The sequence below is a fragment of the Lonchura striata genome, chromosome 2, assembly GCF_046129695.1.
Source record: "Lonchura striata isolate bLonStr1 chromosome 2, bLonStr1.mat, whole genome shotgun sequence".
Taxonomy (NCBI): Eukaryota; Metazoa; Chordata; class Aves; order Passeriformes; family Estrildidae; genus Lonchura; species Lonchura striata.
The window spans coordinates 4,139,538-4,162,598 of NC_134604.1; the positions used below are offsets into that span (position 1 = coordinate 4,139,538).

Sequence of the window (23,061 nt, forward strand, 5' to 3'; positions counted from 1 at the left end):
TAGATAATCAAGAGGATTGTTTGCATTCAGCTGTTCAATAGAGTTTAACCAAAACTGCTCATTCAAAAGATTAAATACACATAGTAGAGCTCAGAGTACAACTTCTCAGGGCACAGGGATGTTTTAATTACACTGTTTGAGATCAAAAATCACTAATTATTTTATTGCTCAACAATTCTTTAGTGCCATATTTGAAATGAACTAGCGGTTTTCTTAATGGACAGGGTTTCATCACAGTCAAATCACTTTTTGGAATTGATGGTCTCAGAAGAAAGACAGTGGACTGAGTAAGGTCCCAACCCAGGAGCCAAATCCATGCAGACAGAGCCCTACACCTGCACAGGCTTCCACTGAAGAACCACCACCAAGGTTTGGAGACCCCATGAGTTTTTGGTCATGAAGCGTGTGGCTTGCAGGCGCAGTTGGCTTGGGGGAGCATGGGTGGAAGGTAGGAGGATGAGTTCCTCCTCATTGACACCATGTGGAGTGGTGTGCACAGTTCCAATCACAGGGCAGGCTTGGGGTCATGTTACAGTCCACTCCCCACCCCTTCTTCCTTCTTCACCTTCAGAACCAGGCAGCATTGCCACGAGTCAAGGCTTGCTGAAGGGGCAATGGCGGGGAGCAAGCAGGTGAGAAGAGAGGCAGCGTCCTTTGCCATCGTTCTTTCTAACCTATAAATAGCAAAAAATAAAAGCAGTCTCTGCACTGAATTTCACTTAAATTCTTTTCAAATGGAAAAGTGAAATGGCGCTCCCTTGACTTTGATTCTAAACATCTAGCTAGGATGGGAAAGGCAGCTGTGAGTGCATGAAAAGCATTAAAACTCATTTGTTGAATAATGTCACATGCTCTGTAATAAATATATTTTTTGAATTATTGCAGCTGGAACAAACAAGTAAAAGCATTGACTCAAGTGCCCACATGATCACCACCGCCAGGGTACCTGCTGATAAGCCGGTACGAATTGCCTTCAGCCTTAATGATTCCCCAGGTACTGTTTCATTTATGGAGTAAAACACAATGCTTTTAAATTTAAACCATAACTGCTTTTAAATTTTACATTAACTTACCAGTTTTTATAATATCAAATGTAGTCCAGTGTAATGGATGGATTTTTTTTTCATGAGTGGTAGCTTGTGATCAGTTTTCCTGTCTGATAACTTTTAATGATTCCCTTAACAATTTCATTAGACTAAATCCACTAGATTGACAGTTACAATCTTTCTTTAAGTGGTTTGTGGAATGCAATTAGGACTGTAATTAACTATCAAATTTACCTGCATGTGCAGTGTGTCTGATTTTGTGGAATTGTAAAACAGGAAAAGTAAAAGGACAAACTTGCATGAGCCTAGAGGAGGAAGAGACTTTTTCTAGGAGGAAGTTTGGAAAGTGCCACACATGCCCAGCTTGGTGAAAGGTTTCAGGAAACAGGTGCCCCACATGGCACGTTCTCTCAGACAGCAGCAGAAATTTCATTGATGTTTATCCTATCAGGTCATGCTGAGGGAGTATTAATTTCCCCAAACATTCCCTGTACACACATGGACCCTTTGGAGTAGATAAATATTATTCATTTGCACCTGCAATATTATTAAGAATCAGAGAGCTGTTGCCGAGCGGTGAAAGTCAAAATTCAATAAATCAAAAGGGAAGCTTAAAAGCATCCAAAAAATATTGGCTGTTGCTTTTGCTAAAGGTGATTGCTGGAGTGAGGGCTGAGATGTGTTTATGGCATGACGTATAAGGACAACTGAAACCTATGCTGTTGAGAGCTTTATGGGACTCTGCATTGTAGGATAATGTGTTGGTTGATGCCTGACGTTTGTGTAAACAGAATCTCAACTTGAATGCAATTTTCTATTTTAAAACTATTTTATAATATGCATTATCTTTCCTAGCTAATTATTGGGTACTACTAATTTTCAGCTACAATACTGAGATGCAATCTTATCCCCTAAGCAAGGGAATTAAAAACCAAACATCTTCATATATTATTGAACCTAACTTTCAATTCATAAAGATAAGTGACAGACTGGGACAAGGAATATAAAGAAACCTGTGATAATCTATGTGCCCTTTTCCATAAATTAAAATAACCTGGTAATTACATTTTTATTACAGAGAGCAGTAAGGAATCACTCACATCTCTCAAGATACAGTCACATCATAAATTTCTTGCAGGAATTATGCCATAAATAGGTCTTGAAGAGAGGTGTAAAAGAAAGGGGAGTGCTCTTACAAATTATGAAAAAAGAATGCTAATGTGAGACACTGAAAACAAGTCAGGGAAAGCTGAGACCATGGGAAAATCAAAGAGAGCAGAGTGGTTTGTGACAAGAGACGGCAGTAGGAAATGACAAGGTTGTGAATAGCTTGCAAGAAGGGGACATGAAAGGCAGGAAGCCTAACTTCCTTAACATTGCATCATACTTTATTTTCTACTTTTTTATCCTGCTAATAATTCCAGCCTCTCTCTTAACATTTACGAAAATAAACTCAATTAGAGAAAGGTAATATATTTCTTGTTCATATTGTTAAATTGCTCCAAGTGTTAAAATTGTTAAACTGTTGAATCCTTTATTGTATATGTACAAATGTTCCTACAGTATGCAATCCAGAATCTTCATGAGTACTGATAAAAAAAACAGCAACCAGTAGGGTGAGTGCCATATTCCCCTCTGCATCACATCCATTTGGGGGCTACCAGAAGGTTTAAATCAACATTATTGTAAGAATTTTAAGTGCTTTTATGTTAGCTATATTTCAAGAAGGCAAAGGAAATAAGCTTTTAATAGGTGTGAAAATTTCCAGCAAACCATAGTTGAATCAAGAGAGTACAAACAAGTATTTAACACTTTTTTTTTTTAAGATGAGCTACAAAAACATTCAAAAGATAGACCTTTAGGTATTCCATAGTAGGTGGCGTTTTTTTTTCCCTTACTCTTTTATTTTTTTTTTCACTTTTATTTTCTCATTGATGAGGACATTTGTTTTCAGTTTAAACAGGAGTTACCTGATGTGTGATAGTAAAGCATCAGCTGAAGCTCATGCACTGCTAGGCAAGTTCTTGGCAAGGGCTAAGTGGTGCGGAAATCTCTCTGATTTAAGCTTTTTCTTGAATTCTACCTCACTTGAAAGGCACAGCGACACATTTTGCCAAGAAAGGCTGCATTCTCCTTCCGGGGGCTGTGCAACTGCTTACTAGGAGGAACTGACAGCATAACTGGATATAAAAAGAGGAAATGGAATGTTTCTTCTGGGTGGCAATTATCTCACTGGCTAGGATTGTAACCAAGCAGTGGGTGTGAGGAGCTGTGAAAGGAAAAACTACTCTCAGTTTATGAGAAGAAATTACTTTGTGTTAACTGACCTACAAAACCTGGAGCTGGCCTATCCTGAGTGTACAGGAAATATTGTGTCTTACATTGTTTGTCAGTCAGCACCTGACGACTGAAATTCTGGCCAGCTTTGTGAGGTATTTTTAATGGGATAGTAGAATAATCAGGTCCTTAAAAGTCTCAGGAGCACCCCCTTAGCAGCGGGTGCTATATAAGAAGACAGTTTTATTGTGTATCTCTTATTCCTGTATATATAAATGTCTATGTTTGGCCCTTTCACTCAAGTTCACTAAGACACATTTCCCAGGGCGTGTCTGTGCACTGTATCACAACAGTTTGACTTAAGGTACATTTTAAAGTAATGAATTGGAAAAATACTATTTCAACCCACCTTCCATCACTTAGAAACTAATGCAGCTTGAATTGAATGTGGTATTACAAGATTCAAATAAGTGTTCCAAAGTTGAAAATTCATTGTGGTTTGTCAGCATCAATTTAATGTAACCGGTAAAATTCAATATGTGCTAATTTTCATAAATCTTACAAATACATGAACTTCATGGAATTTAGACAGCTGCATTTATTTTGTGTAATAGTTCAAAGGGAAGATTTATAGGTTCATCTCTCTTCACCTTGCCTCATCAAATAAAAGCTTGAATCTAGCTGAAAAGTTCTACTCATGGTATGTGGTAATAAATGACTGGGTCTGAAATTGTTAGTGAGTTCTTTAATTTGAAACTAGTCTACCTCTGACAGAACGTTACAGAAAAATCACTGACAACAAAGGCAAAACATACATCTTCTAATGAACCTGATAGTGGAACACTGTCATATTTTTGCAAGCATAGCAAAATTACTTATTTTACTCTTCTTTATGCTCATTATCCTAGTGATTACAAGAATTTTTTCTGCTTTTCTAGCAAGACTGTTTTGCAGTGGTTGCTTCTTCAAAAGCAACCTTCAAATTCCTACCCCACCCTCGTATTGGTTGTGATGGCTTCGGAGGTTTTCCAGCACATTGATTGACTGCTAAAATATATGGCTAAAATTTACAGAGCTAATCTCCTAAATCTACACCCAACCTACAGGGCTCAGTTCTTGGGGAATTAGATGGGAAATCAGGTGAGATACCCTCAAAGGGACGTTCATCTGAGGATGCTTAGGTTTGAGTGAAGCTATATGAAGTAGAAGGATCTTGCTCTTACCTCTTCCATGATGGACTGCTTCTATTTTTGGGAGATCCACAACTCTTATTATTGAGCTAGCCTTCACATCCTATTCCTGGGTGGGGCAGTGACCGTTCCCCACTATTTTATGGGTGAGGTAACTGCGAGGTTGTGTGAGGTCATGTCAGGCAGGGCTGTGAATAGAAGCCCTGGAGCTCCACAGAGCAGTGCCAAGTTGCAGTCACTTAGCCACCCAGCCTTCCAGGATGAATCTGATGAGTCTCTGCTGGCTCTCAGTATTGTTATAAATGAAAATTTGTCCAGACAAATTAATATGAAAAAATCAAATATTTATTTTGCAATCAAATTCTATCTAGCCAGTCACAAGGAAAGAACAGAGCCGAGCCCGGGGTCGGCGCTGGGTGTGCAACAAGGAGTCAGCCTCAGCAGAGGTTTTCCCCTATGCCCACACACCTCCATTCTGGCACAAGCGGGTTTTATAGGGAAAATTCCACCTGAGGCTAAGATTTCAGCAATCAGTCTTTTCTTCTGTTTAGAGTCGATATGTTAATAAGATTCTCTTTTTTTGGTGATGAGGGAGAACAATTCGGTGTCCAGAGTTTGTTGAATTCCTTGATGAAATTTAGGGAAGGCTGCATTCACATGGATCTGTCTGAGGATTTCCATTATATCCATCTCGGGTCGTTTATGCCATGATCAGCACTTGGGGTTTTTGTATCTCCCCAGACATGGCCCATCCCCATCTCCTGGTGAGCTGCACCTTCTTACTTGTAAATTAGTTTCTAATATACACCCAGTCTCGCCTGCGAGGGTGGGGGGGAAATCCTAATACAAACGTGTATACTCTAACAAATATTCAATATCACACATATCATATTAGAAATGGCACGAATTATATCTACCACACATAAGAGTATCCAGGCCCAGAGCTGCTGCATCTCCCAGCCCTCCCAGGGCCAAGGCTGGACCCTGACAGGCAGCTTGCCACTGCTGTTGGTGCAAGTTGTGGTGCCTGCAGTTCACTTGGAGCACTTTTCCTGTGCGAGGGCTGATCCACTTACAGCCTACTCATGTTACCAATTTAATTCTTTAATTTAGAAGGAAGAGATTTGAATACATTGGCCCACACATGTAGGTAAAAAAAAAAAAAATAGGACCTGACTGTATAATTAAATACTGGATCATAACTCAGTTACTCAAGGAAGCAGAGCTGTGATTGGCATTTCCTAAGTTTCAAGTGCTTGATTTAGCAACCTTAATGTGCTTTCAACACATTTAAACTTTTTATATTCTATTTCTGTCTATCTTAGTGTAGATCATAGAGAAACTAATTTCCAAGATTATACTAGAAATAAATCAGATGTTGTTCTTAAAGGATTTGCTGTCTTTAGCTCACAGTTCAGTTAACTGGAACAGCCATATATGAAAAATTTGGGTATCACACTTCATTGTGCCAGGCATTGTGTCAGTCAGACAGCAACATGTGAAGGATTTCTCTCATTTGACATGACGGAGGTCTGGGATACTGGAATCTCCAGGAGGCCAGAATATGATTAAATAAGTGAAGCTTTCCAGAAATCAAGCTTCATTCTCAAATGTGCAACTTTAGCAGGTATCAGCTGCCTCAGGGCTAGTAGTGAGCTTTTTGTACAAAGACAATCAGTGTTAATATTGAGTTCAGATACTCTTTGTTGCAAATGACAGTTTTCAGCAGCAAGCCAAGCAAGCTTGTGAACCTGATGAAACAAAAATGAAAATCACTCTATTTCATGCACATGAACTGAGTCTTTGGTTAAAAACACGTGTGTTTTAATCAGGGTACGTGTCTTTAGGGCATTTTTAAATGTAGACCTTCAAAATTAGATTTGGGATCTATGGGAAATCAAGAAATGCTACTCATTTAGAAATCATGTTGTAGATATATTAGCTTAAGTGGCTGTAATGAAATCCCTGATCTGATTCTTTCCCATCACAGGATAGTGCTGTTGAGTTTGCTGATATGGTCATAATATGCACATGTACATTTTTCCTTCTTTCTTATTCCCTTTTGACCAAAATCTTGACTCACTTTCAGGTGCAGTGAGTTGCTGTCTCTGATTTTTAAATATATTTTTATTTTAAACAAAATAAGTTTTCAACATGCAGCTTGAATTACAAATAATTTTTCCTTATGTGTTTTTTTATAATGACTATAGGGATAAGATGCTGTTTGTAGCTGGTGAAAAGTCAGCCTAGATATTTTCAGGGATTTGTGGTACAAAAAATTCACTAACTGTATTATAAAGGGCTCTTTGATTATATCAGCAATTCCTTATAATAATCTAGATATTCATTAAAAATGGATAGTTAATTGAGAAAAGGGGAAATATAGGTATTTCAGAGTTTTGCTTTTTGGTTAAGGAGAGGTAGAGTAGAAAATAACAAACAGAGATCAGGAGATAGTTTTGAGAATGTTTTGATCTTCAGAATAATTTAATTGGCATTTCAGACATTTTTTGTATATGATTTTCAGAGTTAATAGATTTTTATGGCTAGAAGTCTATGTGATTTTGATTGGTATTCTGCTGGTAAGGGCAATAGCAATTCTTCAGAAAAAAGTGCAAGAATTTATCTTTCCTCTTGACACCCTGAAATATCCTCAAAAAAGTTTTAGGAGATGAATGACTGCTTTAATTTGCTTTCCCCTTTTGTGAAATTTAAGTTTTCACTATTACCAAGTGATTTTTATTGTTAGTGTTGTGGTTGTTACTTACACAACAGTGAAATAAAGACTGATCTGGGGCAATAATTTATTTCACTGAAAGTTGTGGGGAAAGTCTTTTGTTGTTCTTTTTGTGAAAAACAAGATTGCAGATAGCTATGAGGATTTCAGTTAATTTTTGTACACTAAATATTTCAGCTGAAATTCTCAGAAGAGACAAAGAGAATTAGGAATTCAGGATAATTTCAAAACACTGAAGTCTGTAGCATTTCTCAATGATGTTCTGCACATCAGATGATGATCTAAACAAGTCTTAAACTAGTATAACTAAAAAAAACCCTAGCAGCTGTTCAATAGATGCTAGGGCAAGCCCATTATAAAATGTACTATGGTATGTCATAATGGTTAGGATACCAGTACATTCTATTTTTAGTACCATTGACTCAGTCACTTGAGTTCAAAAAATAAGCAGGGAACATCTGTTTATTGAAAGGATTTCCTCTACATTAATTTCTCTTTCTAGTCCATCCTTTATAAAGTACTTCCAAAATTTTTATCTGGTTCTCTTCGGGGTATAATCCAATTTATTTTCCAATATTCTGACACTGCATTGATTTTATTTTCTTATGAATAGCTGATGCTGTGAAAATGTAATTACTCTCTGATGTTTTATCCATTTTTTTTAATCATTTGGAGTGTTTCTTTTGCTATGTTTTTCTGAATTTTAAAGATGTTCAATATCCTTCTTGAACATAAAGCTACTGTACCAAAGATTGTACTGCTGGAATTGCCAAAACAAATAGCAGTTTAACTGCCATCCATGACTCTGGTCCAATATCTTTGACAGAATATTTAACAGCTATTCAGCCAAATACCTGTAAAGCAGCTGTAGCCCTAGTCAGACTGAGTCTTATTTTGTCCTTCCTTTTAGCCTTGCCATATGATTCAACTTTCTTCTTTTAGAATATTAGTCTATTTATATATTGTACAAGAAAGCAATAGCAAATTAAAGATAAACACTTCCATATTAGCATGATACAATTCTATACAATTAAAGCAATTTAAGTATTTTCCAGAATGGGCATGCTTGGTGTATGGTGTGAAGAAAGAAGGGGGACACTCACATGATATGGGTATGACTTTTTGATAATGTAACAAGACAACTACTCCACAAAAATACAGGATCTTCTCTTTATTTCCTGAGGCAATTCAAGAGCTTTTGGTTTTGTATCACTATAATTTTTTCTTCTCTGAGCATCTCTTCCCAGAGGCTGCCCAGCTCTAGCTATATTATTGAGTAAGGCTCTGAACATGTGTGTTTATTTTTCATAGACTAAGGTGACTTATTTTACTTTTTCCCCCCAACCTCCTTTGCTGTATAACCACAGAGGCCAGGAGAAACAGATAACAAATATTTGACAAATTCTTTTAGAATCCTCCTTTGATATGAGGTCCTCTTGATCTTGTTGGGGTTTTGCTGCTGTGTTCAAGCCTACAAGTACACAGCAGATTGCAGGATCTGAACTGTGTTAGCAACTTTCTCCTGGATTTTCTCCTTATTTAATTTTGACACATAACAAATAACTGACTGTAAGCTAATAATAACACTCTCCTCACCTCCCATAACCTGTAGTAAGATGAATAAACAGTCCAATGCAAAACTGAGAGTGTGAAAGTCACTGAGAAAGAAATATTGCACTGGCACTACCAAGTGTGATTCATATTTCTGATCTCAGTCCAACTACTAGTGGGCAGGTGTCCACATCACAACCCTGACATAACTGGTGCAATCTGTCCCACCTGGAAGCCTGTTCTAAAAATAAAAAAAAAATCCCAAATGAATAAATAAAAAACCAACTTGGTTTGTTGTCATGATTGAACTAACTCCAGCCCATAAGGATTGTAATTGACTGTAATTAAGACAGTTCTTTACTTAGCAGTGTAGTGGAGAGAGCTCAGGAAGAAAAACAGTTTAGATGTATTTGTTTTATTAAATTATCACATTCTGCTGGATTGACTGCTTTGTTTCTTAATCACTGCACTGCAAAATAGGCTTTCTGTATTTCCAGAACACAAACTTTTCGTATCACCAGTCCACCAGTATTTTCAAGGATTCTACTGAAGCATCTCAAGTGTAAAAGATAAGATGTGGAGGTGTTTTCAGGATAATATTGCTGTCCATATGTGCAATATAGAACTTCATTAACCAGAATATTTGAAACGCCGTCTCTGGTAGACAATGACTTTTAATATCATGTTTATATTTTAGATGATGCATCCCCTGAAAACTTCTCTTTGGCATTTCCAGAACTAGATCAGCAGCTGCAGGTAAATTTTTATTCTCCTATTTCAGTTCTACTTCACATTCATTGTATTTGTTCTTATAAAAAGCCTCTGGTTGTTACACTATAGTGGAAGTTTTAGTGGTGCTTTTCTAGCCTATTAACATTTAATAAGACTGTATATATCCATAGAAGAAAGCATCGTTTTTTCAAGATCTACAGAAAATTTTTAGTCCAACCACAGGGAAATTACTGTTTTAACAATCTTGCCTGCTATTAAGATTTTCCATTCAATTCCTGCAGTGCTGCTGCACTGCAATCAAGAGAGTTCTGGTTAAATTGATGGGAGAAGGAATGAGAGGGGCATTATACGTTTTAATGCCTGCAGGTTGTGCAAGACTGATACCATCAGTTTTCTCAGGAGCATTCCAAGAGAATCCTTTGGTGACCAGTCTGATTTGTCAGCATAGAATACTGGACAGTGAGCAATGGATGGCAACTCCATGGTTCCCTAGGCACAAAGCCAGTTCTGCATCCAGGGATTATTTCCCTTTCCTCTGTGGTGTTTCTGGAGTGTTTGCTGGCTTTTGTAGATTACTTCAGATCATCTGTTTTCCCAGGAGCATTTAAACTTCCTCTGATATTTCACTAAGAAGGCAGTTGTTTCCTGACTGTAAGTTGAGAAGGGCATTAGAAGACCACTCGTTGTCCCATAATGTCATCTTTCCTGTGCCCATCTCCTTGTGAGACAGCACGGGGTGGCTGCTGCCTTCAAGGGCTGACACTTCTGTCCTGCTGCCCTCATCAAAAGAATGACTGAGAAAGGAATGGAGGATGACAGAGACCCTTCTTGCTCTGTGCCTCTCATCCTGAGGCTATGGACAGGTTCTTTAGGCTTAAGTAGAATAGCATCTTAAGATTTGGGACAAAAGGAACCAGATAGTATGCTAACCTATTTATTCTACTAACCTTCCAGTGCAGCGAATAGGATTGTGTGGGACTCAGATTCAGTCAAAGAAAGAAACTGAGAGTTTCTAGCCAGGCAGAAGCCTGGGAAAGAGCTGGAGAGAATGTAAATAATTCTTTATCTCTCTTGTTATTCACATTGTTTATAGTTAATTCTATCACTGTGTGTCAAGCACTCTGCACCAATGGTTTGAGTTGTTTTCACTTCAGGACCAATGGAGTTGGTCCTCACAAAGCTCTGTATAAAAGAGCTTTAGAGTGTATTTTGAATAAACCAGAGTTTTTACTCTCACAGCCTTCTAGTCAGACTCTTCTCATTCCCATCCTGCCTCGACAGTGACAGGATTGGTATTTTTTTTTGTTTTCCTTAGAAGAATTCAGTTTGAGAAAAGCAATCATGTTGCATAGCTGGAGCACTGAATCAGAAGTAAAGAACCTGCATTTTGTTTCCAACTCTCTCAGTGACACATCGCATAATCCTGGAGTTACTTCATCCCCCTGTTCATCTCTGAAATTAACTTAATAATTTTTACCTTTTTTTTAAAGAGCATTGAGACCAGTAGGTGAGGATTGCTCTGAGAGCAAAGTATGATTATTATTTCTGCTATTGATACATAAAAACAAAATTATTAGCATTAACATATAAGTACTCTGCAGGATGAGTGAGGATTTTTTAATTAGGACTTTTATGACTTTTACATTTCTGCAACCTATAATATATTCTAAATATGGAATTTCATGATAGGGTGAAAACACTGCTCTGGAAGCATTCAAGTGTTCTGGATAGATAATAGCCCTTCAGTAAAAGTTTTTAAGTACACACTAGCACAATCCCACCAAGTGTACCCAATTGGTCTGTTAAGTACTTGACATTTGTTTCAGGAAAACCTTCCTTTACTCTCATGATCTCAATATGATAACAAATTCAAAGCAACAATCAAAGGCATTGATTCATGTAATTTATCCTTCATAAACTCTCTTGGTAATATCAGGGTAGCTGAAAGGATAACTACCTGCCCAATTCAACCACTTAAAAGTATAAAATTTGTGCTAGCACTTCATCCTTTAGTTTTCAAGCTTATATGCACATTTATATTTTGATGCCATTATGTTCATCCAAGGGAAGTCAATACAGGGCTCTGAGTTGATACAGAGGTAACATTGCATTCAATTTTAGCAATAAAAACTTGAATTTCCTTGCTTTTGTCAATCTGGATCACAGCTTCATGTGATAACTATTTAATGTAATTACAGTATTTTTAATCTGCGTTAAAATTTCAAGCAATAACTGTTACAAAGTCATCATTTCCCTTATTAAATTTCTTATTAATTGTGGTTTTTTTCAATTGCTGCAATCCAAGCTGCTGCAGGTTTGGCAGAACTCTATGGCATGTGCTTGCAATTTATGCCAGCTTTGAAACATGTAGCTCCTGTATTACAAAAACAAGTAAAATAGGCTTCACCAGGACCTGCAAAAGTAGTGGAGTATCCCCTGTCATTCTATCCATGCCTTTTTCTGTCCTGAAGTGCTTTAATACAGAGCACACACATGAAGGTTAATGAGAATTCATGTAAATTAACCTTCTAATCAACTGTGGTAATAGCAGCCTGAAATGCTTGAATTTGTAAGAATGCTGGTATATATGTCATAATAAAAATATCATCTCTAAGAGCCACAAGATTTTCATCAGTGTGCCATAAATACAGTCAAAAACATTTGAATTTTATTTAAAGAAGCAAACTATACATGCAGGTTATGTGGCTATATAGTAATAAGCACCTTAAAAAAACATAATAACTTTACAGATTTCAAGCACACAAAGGAAAATTTTGGAACCTCTTTGAAAAACAAACAAACAAAAAGCCTAAATTAGCTGATCTTTAAGCTGGATTTTGAAAGCAGCTTGAAAGCTATGTAAGTTCAGCGAGTCACTTGGAAAATCAGAGCCTTAGAATTCTATGCATGCAGGCAGCAGACCACAGCCTGAGTACCAAGCAATTTGCACCTCTGTTTTAGGCTTCAAGCTCTGTCCTCCTATGTTGGGCCTTGGCAGACAACTTGGCTATTTGAGCAGAATTACCTAGTGGTCCCACTTTTCCTCCCACAATTCTTCCATACCTATTCCCTGGGCAGCAGTATCAAATGGCAGGGCAAAATTCAGTGAGCCTCCCTTGGCAGGGTAACAAACCCTGCTCTCCAAGCACTCAGCTCTCCAGAGGTGCAGGTGGGATTGCCTGGAGAGAAGGTCTTTCTAGGAGACTTAGCAAAAAAAATTAATTCTCTATAAGGACTCTTACTAAAGGACAATTCTAATTGCAGCTTCTTGCCAAAGAATAAAAATGATCAGTCTATGTGTTCTGATGTACTAGCTAGCTTTAGACTAACATGTTTTATTTTCAAATTACTTTTTTGAATGTTACATTTTTTCTACATATTCCAAGAAGCAATTTGTGAAAAAATAACACAACGACTTTAAATCAAAATTTATATGTGGTCAACCAGACATGAAAACCCTTCATATGAGAACAGATCAATTTAAGCTATATTTGTAGCTTTATTATTAAAAACAAAAAAACACACACACAACTAAAATAACTTCCTGCTAAGTTATCAGTGAAACAAAACTCATATTAATAAACTTCTTGTTTTCAATTCCTTTTGTTTGCAGTATTGGAAATTATTCTCTTTCCATTGACAAGCAATACCTGCTTATTTGAGCTTCGGTGGTTTTGCCCCCTCCCATGTGTACAGGTTATCTGCTGTATTTAGAAACATACATCAGCATCCAACACTTCCTCTGACTTGCTCAGTTCACCTCTCTGTTCTCCATAAAAATCTTTATTTCACCTGAGAGCTTCATCCTGAAGAGGGAAGAACACAAGTCACATATGGACACATAGGGTGTTCTATAGTTCTTTATCTTTGAAAACCAGGTTAGCTGGGGCTCTGAGCAGCCTGGGCTAGTGGAAGGTGTCCCTGGCAGGGGGTTGGAAGGAGGTGATCTTTAAAGTCCTTTCCAACACAAAACAATTAAATGGTTCTGTGATCTTGTCTCATGAAATTGTGAGCTTCAGAGGCATTTATGTCATATTTCGTGTTACAAATCTGTTTCCTTAGATGACTATAAAATTGCTGCAACAGAGAAAAAGCTCCAACCGTTTATGACATCCAACCTTAAGTCAAAGGATAGTTTTTCTTGCTTTAGTAGAAAATGCTCATATAAAAGAAGTAATACAAATGTTATGAAAGGGGTAGTGTGTTGTGTGTGATATAAGTATTTAGCAGAAACCTTGTTTAATCTGTAACTTCAATTGCTTCTACTGAATGCCAGGATTTTTGTTAGGCACATAAATTAATTTTAGGAAGTTTAAAAGCATATTGTGTTTTTAAAGAGAATGCTGTAATTTTTTTACTATGTATTGATTTCCATGAGAATTTGCAGAGGACTGTGTTGCTCTATAATTAGATTTGATTCCTTATGAACTTAATAAGTGTCCTGTAATGCTGCTGTGATAACTTTGGTCTTAGATTATGTAAGACCATTTTATGTATGTATGGTGACATGTATGCATGTTCACCAAGCCAGAGCATCATACTAAGGTTAGTAAAGAATGGAAAATCTCCCAGGAAGGAGAGCAAAACTCACAATTGCTCTCATCCTGAATTGTTTGGAAGAAAGAGAACTGTTTATTTCATAGTAAAACTAGACTGTACTAGATGTATCCTAAGATGGGTATCTGAAAGTGGTGGAAGAGTTCCAGTTCTTCAACAAGAAGTAGCTGCAATGTGCTATTTTTGCTTGGCACAATATGGGTTCTTCCATCATAGAAGAGTGTACAAGGCCATATAATGAACATAGGCCACATTCAAAATATTGGCATTGGATTTTCCACTTTTCCAGAAGAGTTCAACTGAAAGTTACCAAATTTACAAAAAGCATGACATCACTCTTTAATTAGGTCAGTGCTGAAGGCTTCTAGATAAGTTCACGTGAGCTGGAAAAATTGCCTGATACAATTTTTTCTTGAAACTTCAATTTTTCAGGAGAAAGTTTTAATTTTTTTTCACAGTTAGACATGTAAGTGCAATGATGGTGAATTAAAAAATCAACTGTTTTAAAGTTTTTGAACAGTTAAGTGGCACTGTCAACTATACAGCTTTTGTGGCTATGGAATGCTGATTTTCATATGGCAAGGCCAAAGAACTTGAATGTGAGTGAAGCAAAAAAAAAAAAAAAAAACCCAAACCTGAGAACTTTCATTCTGTGTCAACCCAGCAAAGATTTTATTTAGAAGACCTCCTTCATCTTGCCTTAAAAACCAGGCAGAGAGGAGGCCACCCAGATGATCAAAGGAATGGAGCACTTCTCCTGCAAGGAAAGCAGGTCCCTTCCAACCCAAACCATTCTGTGACTTTCTGTTTCTTCATGAACTACTTTGGCATGTCATCTTCCGACATATTTCATATCTGGATTCTGAACAAAAGTCTAAATAAATTGTAAAGGTCTACATTTATATGTGCAGTTCCAGAATGCTCTATTAAAGGACTTCTTAGTGGCTACCTGCGGAATTCTGTAGGACATTTGTCAATGTTATAGCGAGTTATTCAACAAAATACAAGGAAAAATCAGACCTTGTTGAAAATCAGGCAATAATAGGACAGACCACCAGTATAACTTACAGCTGTAGCTTTTGTACTAGCTTTGTGGAAAGATCAGAGATGCTGCACATGCATATTTTGCCAGCACAGGAAAATGAGGGTGGGTGACACTGAAGCCTGAAATAAACAGCATTAAAAGTAGCAACTGTTGCCATTAAATGCAACCTGCTTTGGCGGGGATGTTTTTTGCTTGTCTAGCAGGTATGCTTTTATTTATATTAATTCATGGACAGGCAAAGTACTTCATGAAGTAGCAAGCTCAGGCTGTAAGAGGAAGGTAAAGTATGGCTGTTTACTTCTGAGTGAAAAAAAAAAAAAACATACTGCAAATTGAACTTTATTAAGCCCTTCTGAAATTAGTCACCTTGGTAAGCCAGCAAACTTAACATAAAGATGTTATACACACTTCATGGAATGCCACTGGGCATTCTGTACTGCAGTATCTGCAGTACTTCCCATTGCCTGGCCACAGACAGTTAAAAAAGTTAAAAAAGTCCTTCCAGGTGGAATGGAGATTTGTATCTCTGCTTTTGCCATGTTATTGCAGTAGAAAGTGTAAAGTGTTTGCTAAATAAACCTGTTTCATATGCTGCTGACCAGAAATTACTCATGGATGCTGCAGATAATATCTCTGGAGCCTTTCTTAGAAGTTTCCAAATTACAGAGGAGCAAAACAAATTCTCCAGTTCTGGCTGCCCCATCCCTGGAAGTGTCCAAGGCCAGGTTGGATGGAGCTCAGAGTAACCTGGTCTGGTGGGAGGTGCCCCTGCCCATAGCAGGGGCTAGAACTTGATGCTCTTGAAGGTCCTTTCCAAACCAAACCACTCTATGATATCATCCAATGTCATTTGAAAACATTCTAACATTTCTGTTTTAAAGAAAAATACACTAATAATTTAAAAGATTCTTGATCTAGGGCTTACTACCGTCAGACAAACTGAAAATAATTTTATGAACAGAAATTAGTAAACTGATTGTTTAATTTGTTTTAAGTTTAATTTAAGTGCTCAAATATCAGTGTAAGAGAAAATGTCACTGAAGAGGAAACAATAATAGGAAGGGGTTTAAAAGTTAGCAACTGGTTCTAAGTGAGCCTTAGATACTAAGTTTCAGCATGACTAGTTAATTTTTAGCTCTCTATATATATCTTTCGAGTGGGAAGCTGGAATATAGAAACTGAGCGCTGTTTTAATTTTTAAACTGGTTTAAACCAGCTAGATTAGTGGAAACTAAATTGGAAGCAAATCCAAGGTTTTTTTTGCTTTGTTGTGTTTTGTTGTGTTTTGTTGTGTTTTTCTTTTGAAGTATCACTGTTTGGGGACTTTCCCCTTGGTACTGTTCAAAATTGTTTTATTGTGACACACATGTCAGTGGCTGATCTCTGGTAGATAGCAGAGATGCTGCTTTGGCTCATCCACACATTCTTGGATTAGAGCAGTGATACTTCTATATTCAGTCTTGCTAAATTTATACTTATTATTTGGGTGGCTATATGAATGGTGCTCTTTCTCATCCACATTGAAATGCAATTAAAAGCCCTTTTCTAAGAATTAGATTTGTCAAGTGTTGGGCTGCCCTTTCCCCGGGTTCCCAAAATCTCCAAGATCAGGGAGAATGAAACAATGTGCTATGAAACAATTCTGCTGCAGCAGGTTTAAATTTAGAATATGGAATATGAGTGTCTGTGTTAAAATTTCAGTGAGGAATCACATACCAACTACAAGTACTTGCAAGCTCCATACATTACTTACATCTGTGCTTTGGGTTATGTCTGAAGTCAGCTTACCCTGTCTCCTGAACAAAAATGCTTTTAATCTTTATCTCTGATTGTTTAGTAAAATTTAAATTTCCAGTTTAGATTAAACAAAGGATTACAAGATCATAAATAGAAAAAGTCTGACTACTTGTGCTTTTCCTAATAATCTCATTAAGGGAATATTATACTACACAGAAGTGTCAAGGTAGGACAGCGAGAAATGCAAAATAATCTACTAATATTGTGAAAGGCAATTGGATGTTACTTAACTGGGTAGTAAATGAACTATTTTAAGTGTTTCCTTTTACTTCAAACAGGTGGCTCAAGCATGCTATTTGGAGTTCATTTACAGTCAATAGATTCATGGCTAATAACTTAAAAATACTTCCTGAAAGTGTTATAACCAAAATGTGACAGTCAAACCCGAGGCTTGAATTAAGATGCATTATTTTTAAGGAGCAAAAAGCAACTACATTTAACCAAAATGCATTTTCAAGGCTTTCGATTAAATTTACGTAAGGAGTCCTAGGACAGCATGGTTTTATTTGCCATATTTATTACATTCAGTGTGCATTGAAAAAAGGTTGATCTTGCTGCAATGTAAAGATGTATATGATAGGTCTGACCAATGCATCAGCTATATGGTTTACATACCACTCTAGCTGAAAAAGAGGGAGGTAAGGGAGAAATCCTTCTTTGAAAAATTTTGCAAAGCTGACAAGGAGAGTTCTGAAAATTCTCACAATGTTTGAAATTTTACACATATGTTTGACATTTTACACATATTCTTATGCAGGGAACTGTTCTGGATTTTTTCTTTCCTTGAAAGGCCATCACTAGGAATGGTTGGCCATGTACTGCAGTTAAGGGGAAAAAATTCTTTAGGTATTCTCACAGGAATTTAGATAAATATTGTATCTTTCAAAATATGTGGGGGTTTAACTAATATTTCATTCAAAAACAGTGGGGTTTTTTTCTTCTTCTTTTTTTTCTTAAAGCCTCTGCCTCCTTGTCATGACTCTAAGGAATCTATGCAGGTGTATAAACAGCACTGCAAAATAGCAGAAGAGTACCATGAGGTCAAGAAAGAAATTGCTCTGCTGGAAGAAAGAAAGTGAGTAACTTTCCCAAAGGATTTCCTGTCATATATTCTCTTTGTAAACCCCTGTTTGAAACATGAAAGGTTAACATTGTATTTTCTGACCTTCTATACATATATGCCTATATATGTATATATTTAATTATAATTCTGGCCTTCCAGGATCTGGAGGAAACCTAGAAGAAAGATGGAAGAGACTATTTATAAGGGCCTGGAGTGACAGGACAAGGGGAATGGCTTCAAACTGACAGAGAACAGGGTTAGATGGGATATTGAGAAGAAATTCTTCCCTGTGAGGGTGGTGAAGCCTTGGCACAGGCTGCCCAGAGAAGCTGTGGCTGTGCCATCCCTGGAAGTGTTCAAGGTCAGACTGGGTAGGGCTTGGAGCAACCTGGTCTAGTGGAAGGTGTCCCTGCCTGTGGCAGAGGGTTGGAACTGGATTATCTTGGGCGTCCCTTCTAACCCAAGCCATCCTATCACCTGATGGTTTCATGCCTCTGCCTGATGGTCACAGTGGAGCTTAAGTTGCCCATTGCTCTACAGGATCAGCTGAGGCCACTAAGGGCTGTCACAGCTCAGCTTTGGGGGTGTCCCTTAAAAGCTTCACTGGCAGCCTCCAGGTCACACAACAATCCAGTTCAGCCGGTGTAGGTTCCTTTTCAATTTTAGTTTTTTTTTCAATAAACATTGCACACTTTAATGAAGAGCAAAATGGATCCTCGTTTAGGCTTAGAATACTTGACAATATTAGTAAACATGTTTCTGTGAGGTGCTTTGTTTTGGTGTACACTGGTTCAACAGACATTGGCATTTCAGGTGTTCATACCCAAAAGTGAATAAACTGGAGGCTTTTATTCTTGTCTATGGCCAGTACTCATAGCCCTGTCATCTTTTGCCTGACTATTAAATGGCAAAGTGCACTCTGTGGCTGTCAGTCCCTTTCCACAAGAAACCTGAAAAAGAAATTCAGAGAGAGGAAAGAGCATGAGTACTGAAATTTCTGCTCAGCTGATCCTGCAGTTCAGCCAAGTTTGCATGCATGGGAATCTTCAGCTGCAGAAGCAAGAGAGAAACTGCTAAAATACCTGTAGTCTTACAAGACAGCCGGAGAACTCCCTGAATCCAAACTCTGCAGGCTATGAAAGCTAAATGTCTTTATTTGGGTTTATGGCTATAGGCACAATATAGTTACTTTTTTGCCTAAAGTGTCAAAACTAGCTAAAGTTTACCCCTGCAAATCCCCTTCCACTGAATGATCAGTGTGGCAATCAAATGCTGACAGACTGGAACAAAAGCTAAAACAGATGATGTCCAGTGTCATGGAAAAATGCATTTTAAATTTGATTCATATTTGCAGCGTTTGCATTTGATTCACCATTAATTGAACTTTGCCAATCAAAATTAATTGGTATTTTTAAAAAAGATTAGGAGATAAGTAATTTTTTTTAATTTACAATGATTTTTCAAATTTGGTTGTCTGATATAAGCTGCTTATGTATGTATTTAGCAATCAATTCAGTGGAAACCATAGGAAAACCAAATGAAACTCTGAAAATCCAAGTGCAATAAAATATCAAATGATTGTTCAAGTACTTGACTTTAGTTGTATAAACATCAAAGATAGCCTTCCATCATTAGGGTTTTAGAGTCTACTCATATAAATCCATTATTATTATTATTATTGGCACAACCCTGAATCAGTTGTGCCAATTTATGAAGAATTCTTGGAGCCCATGAAAATGAGACGTTCACGTATATTTTTGCACTTTCTGGAATAAAAAAAAAATTGCTGCTTGAATGTAATTTTTTTTATTTATAAGTTTATGGTTCTAGCTAAATTAGAAATTGTTTGCTTCTTGAGAACAGCAGGTACATGCACAAAATTCTTTACCTGAACTCACAAGTATCCTAATCAACCTCTGAGCCCAGAGGTCAGCCTCCCTGTGGTGCCTCCCTTGGGTTAAATTGAAGAGTTCCAGGCTGGCATTTTCCTTCATTCCACCAGTGGAACAATGTCAGGAAGCTTCCACCACTGCTGTCTTTGCTGAACATGTTCTGAGAATTCCATGCCCCAGTAAATATATGTTATGAGTGGCTGTATAAGACAACAAATGGAATTATATTATTGAGACCCATGTGTAGTTTCTAATTAAATATTTGTAGCCTGATGTTCACATGCTGTATAGCTGTGAAATGCCAAAATATGACAAATATCAGGGCAGCACCTTTCACACCTCCCATGTGTCTTAATCTGAAAAAGTGATCCTACAGCACTGGAATTAAAGAGGTTTAATTTCCTACAAGCTAGTGCACTGAGGTTGCCTGATTTTGAGGTTTATCAAGCTGCAAATGCAAACTGAAGATATTTTTTCTCCAGATGTGGATTGTTTATAACTCTTTTCTCCAGGTAGATTATCCATTTTGTAGTATTTTGGAGCAGGTCTCATGCCTTCCCCCATTGCATATCTTTCCTTTCTGGAGCAGTCTGTTTTTATTAAACCCTCCAGAAACTAACTGGGATCTCCTTACCACATGAAGTTTGGTTGAAATTGAACTTGAGATTTGAAAGTGGATTAAAAAATTATTAGGACACATATAACTATACACACGTAAGCAAACAAACCTGAACATGACAGCCCTGCTTTTTATCTAAAACTAGATAGAAAGGGAGTATAAGTGTGGAGGCAAAGGAATAAGCAAGAAGTAAAAGAAAATTTTGCTCTCATGTTAACTGATTTATGTCTAAAAACATTCTCAGCACTTACAGTAAGAGAGTTAAAAGCAGTTTAGGGACTAGTATATACTGAATGAAGAGTGGATTATAATGGCTGGGGTGGCATGCATGTTTTGCATTGTGTATGTACATATATGTGTGTATATATATATATACATATATACATATATATATATATACATATACTTATATATTCACCTTATACTTGTGGCCTTTTGGTACCTGAAAGGAGCCTACAAGAAAGATGGAGAGAGACTATTTACAAGGGCATGTAGAGATAGGACAAGGCAGAATGGTTTTAAACTGATAGAGAGTAGATTTGGATTGGATATTAAGAAGAAATTCTTCCCTGTGAAGATGTTGGGGCACTGGTAATGGTTGCCTAGACAGCCCTGGCTGCCCTGTCACTGGAAGTATTGAGTATTACATTTTTAAAAGGGAAGAATGCTTTCACTTGTCGAAAAAATCTGATAAGATGCACAAGTTTTTAGCCTCCAAACCAATTACAATCAAATGGAAAACATGGAGTTCACAATTTTCTAAAATTTGCCCCTGCTGTTGGTGTCTTCTTCTACATTTGAATTTTAATGTATGGAAACAAAAATTCCCAATTGTCTACTATGCCTGCTATCTATTGTCTATTTCTCTTAAATATTATTTTGATAAAATGGACAATGATCAAGTTGCATCCCTTGTAATGGGAGCAAACAGCTTTTATAGTGTTTTTCAGTGGACATTTTTACCAAAGGCAATCACAAATGCTGTTGGATGCTATCCTTGGTTGGGAGCCAGTGCTCCCAACTTCTCTCCACAGATCAATTCACCTGTGTTATTCCAATGACAAGTTTCAGCTGGCAGTTTCTGTACCTGTGGTGCCTGCTGGTAGTACACACACAATGCTGAAGACTATGACTGACAGAAAAAAGCAGAAAATGGATTGAGCAAATATTTTGTATTTGTCAGCTAGGAGGAAGAAATAATATTAACCTGATAAATATCTGTACAGGTATTAGAGCATTTTAGCAAAAAAAAAAAAAAGCCAAAAGGAATATAGTTAATTCTACTTTAATTAATTTTTGTTCCAACCCCCAAAGTTCAGTGTAACCTTTCATACATGAAATAATATATGCAGGTATATTTTTATATTATTTTACAAGACACAGAAAGTTGTAAAACATTCTTTTTACAATACTGAAAAACACTGAATCTTTTACAACTTTTCAAAGGCTTTTACTTCTGTTTAGCCTGATGTGTAATGAGTATGGCCAAAGTAAAAAGTCAGTGAAGTGAAATGACAAGGGTTGTTTTTCATCAAAGTGAGAGCAAAGCTTACTTACTTGTTCTCTTCTGTGCAATATAGATGGCATGAGAATGTACTAGGCTGGCAGTGGGAGAGAAGATAAATATTCCACAGGAAAATGGGAAATGTGAGAGAGAAAAAGAGGTTGCAGTATCAAAAAAGGGGAAATCAAAGGACAAAGCAAATAAGGATGGGAAGTTACTCAAGAACAAAAAAGATAGCAAGAATCTGAAAGAACACTGGGTAGATTTTTTTGCTAATTTAATCGTAACTTTGTTTGCTGTGTTCACTCACACTCTTCACATTTATGCCAGCAATACGTAGTACAAGGGAAAAAACCACTCTGGAATGGGAGACATGATTGAAAATAAAGAAAAGGGTGTGGAAGCGAGAACACACCACATTTAGGGCACAGAATGTAATTTAATTTATGTTCCAGAAACACACACGTATTTCCATAACAGATGGTTATGGGTGTCTAACTTTGGGTGAAAGGGATGAGATGGCTGGTTATTTCAAGCACTTGTTATATTGCTATTACCAGATAATGACCCTGGATTATGTAGTTAAATATTAGAGTTGCCATGGTTGCTAGCTGTATCTTATATTCTTAGCACTGGATGGTTATCTCTTCTTCCTCCCCCAGACAATTCTAATATAACTCCACAAAAAATATCATTTGATCACCACCTCGTTTAGGATCACTCATTTTCTTGGCCATGGATATGATTTCTTTTCCTTCTTTTACACATTAGAGTAGACACAGAATCATAGAATTGTTAAGATTGGAAAAGACCTTCAGGATTATCAAGTCCAACCACCAACCCAGCCTCACCTCCCTCTTCACCATTAAACTGCGTCCTCCACTGCCACCTCCACACATGTTTTTTAACTAGTCCAGGGATGGTGGCTCAACCACTTCCTTGGGCAGCCCATTCCAGTGCCCATTCCAGCGCTTGACAAACCTTTAAATCAAAAAGTTTTTCCTGAGATCTAATCTGAACCTTCCCTAGGACAACTTGAGGCCATTTCCTC

General features: G+C 37.2%; 1 protein-coding gene across 2 annotated transcripts in view; it reads left to right on the top strand.

Annotated features, from left to right (window-relative positions):
* Positions 1-286: 286 nt before the first annotated feature.
* Positions 287-23,061, top strand: part of MAP3K7CL (MAP3K7 C-terminal like) — a 29,022-nt gene continuing 6,247 nt past the window's right edge. Inside the window, exons 1-4 of one of the 2 annotated variants that reach the window (XM_021535402.2) lie at positions 287-369; positions 886-994; positions 9,499-9,557; positions 17,892-18,007. In XM_021535402.2, the coding sequence (XP_021391077.1) occupies positions 925-994; positions 9,499-9,557; positions 17,892-18,007 (245 nt within the window). In that variant the 5' untranslated portion in view covers positions 287-369; positions 886-924. Of the gene's footprint in view, positions 370-588; positions 633-885; positions 995-9,498; positions 9,558-17,891; positions 18,008-23,061 lie in introns of those variants that run through there. The other variant, XM_021535401.2, reaches the window with a different exon arrangement.